This window comes from Micrasema longulum, unplaced genomic scaffold (assembly GCF_059751315.1).
Source record: "Micrasema longulum isolate JH-2025_06_02 unplaced genomic scaffold, ASM5975131v1 h1tg000692l, whole genome shotgun sequence".
NCBI classification, from domain to species: domain Eukaryota; kingdom Metazoa; phylum Arthropoda; class Insecta; order Trichoptera; family Brachycentridae; genus Micrasema; species Micrasema longulum.
This window is the reverse complement of record NW_028277888.1, coordinates 188,014-195,895: the sequence shown is the minus strand read 5'-3', so window position 1 is coordinate 195,895 and position 7,882 is coordinate 188,014. Positions and strand designations below refer to the sequence as shown.

The 7,882-nt window shown below is 38.2% G+C and overlaps 1 protein-coding gene across 1 annotated transcript; it reads left to right on the top strand.

Moving 5' to 3' along the window:
* Nucleotides 1-51: 51 nt before the first annotated feature.
* On the top strand, nt 52-7,454 carry LOC148279612 (uncharacterized). The gene is made up of 2 exons (XM_088229657.1): nt 52-304; nt 6,821-7,454. Exons 1-2 carry the CDS (start codon nt 133-135, stop codon nt 7,423-7,425), a joined length of 777 nt encoding a protein of 258 aa, XP_088085783.1. The 5' UTR covers nt 52-132; the 3' UTR covers nt 7,426-7,454.
* The last annotated feature ends 428 nt before the right edge of the window (nt 7,455-7,882 follow it).

Sequence of the window (7,882 nt, the reverse complement as noted above, 5' to 3'; positions counted from 1 at the left end):
AACTGTGCGAAAAGGTAAGAAAGAAAGTCAGAAAAAAACATTTTCATACATTTCCATCGAAGACTAGCATCTTTTTGTGGACAGTGGACACAAGTGTGGCGCATAATTTCTGTGTGGCGTTGCCGCTTTCGAATGTGGCTCGACACTTTTGACAGCATGTCGAAGAAAATACAAGATGTCATTGAGTTTATTGGAGAGGTTGAAAAAAATCCTTCATTATACGATCATAGACTCCCTGATTACATTTATAAATCGAAAACGGACGTTATCTGGGCCAAAATCGGTGAAATATTTAATGAAACGGGTAAGTACCCATAGCTTATAGTCTATATGAGTCTATAGTAGGTACATTTTATATTGCCATGGCTCACGGCACCAATCCTTATGATATTGTGAAATAATTAGGTAGCTACATAAATATTCTCGAAGTTTAGTCTAATATAAATAGTCTCGTATGTTACTGGTGGAGTTTGTAGTGGTATTCGTGCGGTCAATAGGGCTAAAAACAGTATTTTCATATTTTTTTTTATGTTTTTTATGTTTTATGAAGAACACAAGCAGCTTTAACAATTTTACCTTTTACAAATTCTCGACTGTACCTACACATGAAATGGGGGTTTAGAAAACCTTAAAACGTGGATACCTACGGGCTACAAACGGATTTAGCAGATCCAAACATTATTGCGTTGTGGCGCTATCTGGCGCATATAGCTTCTATGTATTTCGTAACCGGTGCGGTGTGGTATGTCATGGTGCGCCACAATGCAGTTCCGATCCACCGATTCAAGCAGTGTCGAGTGATGGAAGGGGATTATGTCTCGTCACAACTATTTGTTTCTAGAAATGTCTTGTCTTAACGTATTGCATCACTACATGTTCACAGCTACGCAAGCCCGTGTTTATTTGTTATTTTAACTTGTAGTCATGCCAGACGAACTGATTGAATTCGTGAGATCTTATAGGAACGATTTATTCATATTTAACAACACTCGCCATTACGTCACAATACAACGCGACACAATATGTAATGCTACCTTTAAGTATCGTTTACACGAGAACAATACGATATTGCCTTGTCCCAGCAGAAATTGAGAGGACGAGATAATGGACCAAGACATTGTTCTAGAGATAGACGGGCAGGCTATCTGCGCAGGACAATGTACTACCCCGCACCACCGGGCACGGACGCATTGTCCTCGTGTTAACGCGTACCTACGGACAGGACAGTAGGAAAATAGCTACTTGCTCGGGCCACATTTCTTGCTCCCGCGCATTTTTTCTGCTGAAAATGTCTTATTATTATGAAAATGTCTTATTATTATTTAGTTCGCCCTCCAATAATTTCAATGCATCTTGGTATAAAATAAATATTTTTGTTCGTGAACTCGCTCGTAACTAGTAACGCGCTTCGTTGTGTATTCATTTTTGTAGCATTCCGCTAATAAACCACGATCAAAGAGTTGTATTATCCTATTGTCTTATCCTGCGCATCTGAGGCATTTCACGGGGCTGGGACAGGACAATAATTATCTTGTCTAAGCTCCGCCAGGTAAAAGCGATGGTTCTGATATAATTAGTGTTTAAGCTAAAATGTTTTAAAACTTTTGCATCATTCTTCTTCTTCTTTTGCCGCTCCTACCGGAGGTTGGCGACCATCATTCTGAATTCATCGCGATCTTGGACCAGTCTTATCAGCGCTGCTGCGCCCAGCACACTGAACCACTATCTGAGATTTCTGAGCCATGATCTATTTTTTTAAAAATATTTTTTTTATTTTACACCACAACAGGCCAGGAAGCCTAATTACAGTAGTGAATTACATCACAGAGCACCCAGGCTTGAGAAAAATCACATTTTAATTTTTGTGTTCTCACCGGGAATCGAACCCGGAACCTTCCGTGCGTGAGTCAAGCGTCTTGACCACTACACCACGGAGGCCGCCAAATGATGCTCTTTTCCGTCCCATACCCCGCCTGCTTATTATACTTCTCATTGCGGAATATGTGACCAAAGTATGAGTGTAACAGATGCGGTGGATCACTGGCTTCCATAGCAATCGCGCCAGTCACAAGAACTGTATACTGTAGGCGCTAATGTCAACGCAGAGTAGCCGGGCGTAGGCAGGCCTTGACCGACGAACGATAAGCTCTGGGGAAGGTATCGCTGCCTAGAGATCCCTTGCGGGGTCGCTGGTGAATAGCACTGGTGACCGCAATCCTGAAGCAGGCAACCGGGTTGTAAGGCCGGTATCTCTCCGTCAGCGGGAACGGCGGGGTGTGTTCCGGGGAAGTAGCCAAGGGTCCTATTTATCCAGGGTCCAAAATCCAATCCAAAGAGTATCCGAGTTCCAAGTCCAGGGGTAGCGGCGATCGAATATTCCAGGTGGCGGCGAGGTCCGGTTGAAGCGAGGCAGGGAGATGAAGTGGAAAGTAAAAGCCCTTAGTGGTGTTAACGATTGACTGATTTATTATTTGCCCGGCGGGGCTATTTATACAATACATTTTGCCGTGCGGCGGCGATGCTAGGCCAATAGCGGGCGGTACTAGATTGACCAATCACGCGGCGAGAGAGATAGCGAGCACATTTGCCCGCTCTATCGGTCTCTCTCGCGCCACGTATAAGGACGCCCCCCTCCCGCTACCCGGCCGCAGTTCCCCACCGTCCACGCGGCGGTCAATATTCAAACAGAATAATGAATAATTTTTCTCTAAGACACAGTAAATAATTTTATAGGCAGTCAGTAATATTTTATCAAATTCTATTCTATATGTGCTTCAGTATGGCGATGACCACCCCCGAAAGCGACAAATGTTAGTCTTTATTGGGGAGGTAGTACCTCGCATACACATACTGAAGTTCCTTATTAAAATATATTGAAAGGCCCCAGGAAGGGCCGCCAAGTTGACATATGCCGCGTTACGTCGGCAACAATGAGGCTTTTTTTCTTTTGACAGTGGTCAGTAACTCCCTCTCTTTGTTCATAATACTCAAAACCGCTTCATCGGAGACACGACCAGTCCATGAGATTCGAAGCATTATTCTGCACAACCAAAGTTCGGAGGCCTCAATTTCGTTCATCGTTGAAACTTTAAGAGTCCAACCCTCCACTACATACAGCAACACTGGCAATGCATAAGCTTTTATTGCTCTTCATCTTGTGCTTAGTCTCAGATCTCAGTTGCACAGGAGTTTCTACATTTTATAGAAGGTTGATCTAGCAATTTCAATTCTGGTCTTTAATTCAGAATCCGGATTCCACTCATAATTTAGCCATCATCCTTATATATTTGAAACGGATAATCTGTTTTATGCCATTACCATCTATAGTGAGATGGATGTTAATGTCTCTCCGTTTGCTGGCGGCAACCATAGCTTTGGTTTTGAGAGCGTTAATTTTGAGTCCGAATTCTTTACCTGCATTATTTACCTTGTCGACAAGTTGTTGTAGATGATCGGTAGTATCAGCTATAATGGCAGTATCATCAGCGTATCTTATAGTATTGATTACTTTACCATTTATTTTAATTCCTATGTCAACATCTCGCAAAACCTCTCTAAAACAAATTCGGAGTATAAGTTAAAAAGCATTGGCGAAAGTATGCAACCCCTCTTTACACCTTTCAGAATATGTTTGTTATCAAATTCATTAATACGGACGTGTGCAGATTGATTCCAATTGAGGTTATAGATAATCCTTATATCTTTTCCATCCAACCCAATTTTCTAAAGAAGGTCTAGCAACTTATCGTGTCTTACATTATCGAATACCTTCTCATAGTCGATTAAACAGATATACTTAGACATTTTTTTGTTGGTTTTTGGGTCGGCGTTTGAATAGAAAAAAGAGCCTCCCTTGTACCAAAACCACTGCGAAAACCAAATTGCGTCTCGCTTATATGCATATTAATCTTTCTCCAAAGCCTGTTGTGCAAGATTTGTAAAAATATCTTAAGAGCGTGACTCATTAAAATTTTCAATCTGTAATCGTTATATGATTTAGCATTTGGTTTTTTAGGCAGTGTGATGAACTCTGATGTTAACCATTCTGTTGGTATGTGTCCTGTGTCATATATTTTGTTAAAAATTTAAGCAGAAAATCAACGCCGCTTGAATCCAAGTGTTTTATAATGGTTCCCTCTATTAGGTTCAGACCTGTTGCTTTGCCATGTTTTACTTGCGAAATGGCGTTTTCTAATTCTTCCTTTATAATACTTAGACCACTATGTTCATCATAGATATTGCGGATCTATTATCAGAAAAAAGGTTTTCCATGTATGCTTTCCACACTTTAGTCTGATCCTCTTTGCCAATTATTAAGTTATTCTGTTCCTCTACAAGTTTTTACGTCATCGGTTGTTTCGTGATTCCTGTCATTTCCTTTATTCGCTTATGCAAATCAAAACTATGGTGTCTATTTTCCAATAATTTAATTTCTTCACATTATATATTTAACCAGCGTTCTTTGGCTTTCTTTATTTCTGATTTAATTAGCATTTGTACGTCACGATATCTCGCGCGATCCTGTTTATTTTCTGCTCTTTCTTTCATTAGGCACATATATCATCCAGTCTTGTTGTTTGTCTCCCCTTTTATACCCCAGTTCTTTCGTTGCTGTATATCGATAGTGACTTTTTCACTTCGTTTTAAGTTTCATATATATTGCTGGTGTTTAAATTAATATTTCTAATGCCATTATTTAGGGTTCTAGATATAGAATTATTTGTGTCGCCATCTTTAAGTTTATCAGTGTCTAGTTTTTTTGGTCTGCCTATTTTTTTTTTTCAGTTTTAAACGTATTTGAGCAACAACAGAATTATGCTCTGATTCCATATCTGCTCCAGGATAGGTTTTTACATTTTTAATCGCATTACGGTATCGGTTGTTTACCAATATAAAATCTAATTGATTTCTTACAATATTGTTGTTATGCCCATCTCGTGGAGATCTCCATCTATAAAGTCGTCTAGCAGGATGTTGGAACCAGGTATTAGTTACACAAAAATAGTGTTCGTCGCAAAATTGGACAAGTCTATCACCGCGATTATTTCTTACACCTAATCCAAAGTCATCCACTATTTTTCTCTGTCGGCCTTTCCCAATTTCGGCATTAAAGTCACCTATCACAATTGATACTTATTTTTTTTCATGACTTTATTTATCTCTTCGTAGAATATTTCAACTATATCGTCATCTTTATCAAGTGTTGGGAGGTAAACCTGTATGACGTTAAAATTCACTAGTTAGACTTTAAACTGTATCAGCATGCATCTATCAGAATACGGGACAACGTTAGATACACATTTGGACATGTGTTTATTCACCAGTATGGCCATACCATATCTATGCTTTTTATCATCCATGGGACTCCCTGAATAATATAAGGTGTCATTTTGTGTCATTACCCTGTAATATTACTTTGCTTATACCTATTACATCGAGTTCGAGTCTTCACATCTCACTATCTGCATTATGTATCTTTCCGTCTTTGTAGAGAGTTCGTATATTTCATTTAGCAATCTTCATCGTTTGCTATTTTCCCTTATTAACCATTTGCATATTTTCCGCGTCAGGCCTGAACTCCACATGTACACGGCCGTTAGCAAATTTCACATTCCCAGACCCGGAGATCCGGAAGCGCCTGGCTTCTTACATTCATTTAGTGCTTTGTTCATGATGGTTTTCTTGGGATAAATTAATGCAGTAGTTTCCTCTGGTTTTCTGCACCACAGTAGATCTTTGAAATTAGTTAATCATATAGATTTCAGAATGGAGAAGAAAATATTTCTGCTGCCCAATATCTCTCGCTAAGCCGATCCATCCAACAGTATAAGCTCTGGCATTTAGACCTGTCATTCCCTTCTAAGCGAACTGTTAAGACAACAACAGGAGACCCCGCACCTCGACAAGGTACATCCAGAACACGTCCCTCTTCGACTACCCATTAGAAAAGAGGAATTATCAACTAACCCCAAAACCGATCCATCACCCATACATAGATTCCGGGCACAGGAGGAAGTTCAGTGGTTTTTTAAAAAATTTTTATTCGTTAATAGACTGTTAAACTAAGTCAAAAAAATTTTTTTTTAATTTTTATATATCGTATTATCGGCGCTACGATTTTTCAAACTTTTGTATTTCTGAAATAACTCCGCGTGTAACGTCAGAGGTTCATTTCCGCTTATTCTCATTCAGTTCTTCCTATTGGTCCAGAAGCGACAAGCAGACCGGAAATCTTCCATAGCTCTCAGATTATAGGTTGATTCACATGAACCAGTGACGTCATTTAAAGTAGTGCGTTTTTATCAAAATATTTTTTATGATTTTTTCTGTACATTTTCAAGAAACTTTGTCATACAATTTAATGCTCTAATTTTTACCCCGCGTAAGAAAACATTTTTTGTATCCAATTTCCCGTAGGGCTGAAGTTCCTCAGAGAACATCATTATTTAATCATAAATAATTATGACTCGCAAAATATTATTTATAATTTAAATACGAAGTTCGTGGTTTTCTTCAATCAACTATAATGTTTTCCGTATGCAGCACCTATGCAATTAGGTGAATTCCATCTATGACGAAATCCTTCTGAAATAATATGTAGCCAGTCATTTGCCATCAAGGTTTTCGAGTAAATAGTTTTTAAACATTCTGTATGCCAGTCATTTATTTAATCTTGAACTTGTGCTTACATAATTTATAAATGTCCTAATGTTATTATCACTGAAATCTAATTATCGTTTATCAACATCAGTATACTATAATAGAAACGAGTGTGAATACTGTGAATGCTTTAAATACTTACCCACTTGTTTTTTTACAGGCAACGACTGTAGGTTAAAATGGAAATCAATACGTTCAGCCTACATACGAACTCTGAATACAAAATATTTAAATGGGCCTGGTGGTGGGTCCAAAATATACTATTTGGCAAAGTATATGCAATTTTTGAACCCATTTACTAAAGGTCGAAATCAAGACAACATACTTTCACAAACACAAGAAAATAAACGAGAGATAAACTATTCGACTACAAATGAATTCCAGATTGAGCGCTCTTCAAATGAACTATCCGATGAGAAATTTACTTACGAAAATTCACAGGAACCAAAAACTGAATCATCCGCACTTGGTTTTTCTGCATCACCTCTTCACTCTTCAACTCCTTATATATCGACCATCAGATCATCGAAACGTAAAAAACTATCGAACGAAACAAATAAATGCGAGGTTGATTATTTTAATTTAAAAATGAATGAGCTAGAAAACAAGCAAAGAACAGAGTCACGACAAAAAGATACATGTGAACTATTTCTTTTAAGTTTAGTTCCGCATATGGCATCGCTGTCCCAGCAGCAGCAATTAAAATTCCAAAAAGGGGTACTGGAACTAATAGAAAATATTAAGTACCCTCAGCCTCCAGCCTAACTATGTGAATATTAAATGGATACACTGAATGCGTTCTAATTATTTTCAAAATGTTATATGACCCCCCACGTCACAACCATCAGCATCAGAGATCTTTATACCTGTATGCAGAGACAAAACTTAAGGTGAGGAAAGTACATTCTATTGTCTTCACCTTCGGGTTATTCCCGAATTTGAGATTCGAATGTACTTTCCACACCTTAAGTTTTGTCTCTGCATACGGGTATTAGGCGAGAATTTTGAAATGTTTTATTTTAAAGTAATTGTATACAAGTACATGGTTTAACGAAATTTAATAACATTAACCTTTCAACCTTTTTATTTATTTATTTATACAAATACATTTAAAACACATACATTGTGTACCATACTATTTAAGTAAAATGCCGTATATGTACCTAAATAGTATGTTACAAGCGCGCATGCATTTCGATTTGTGACTCCTTGACCTTTCTCT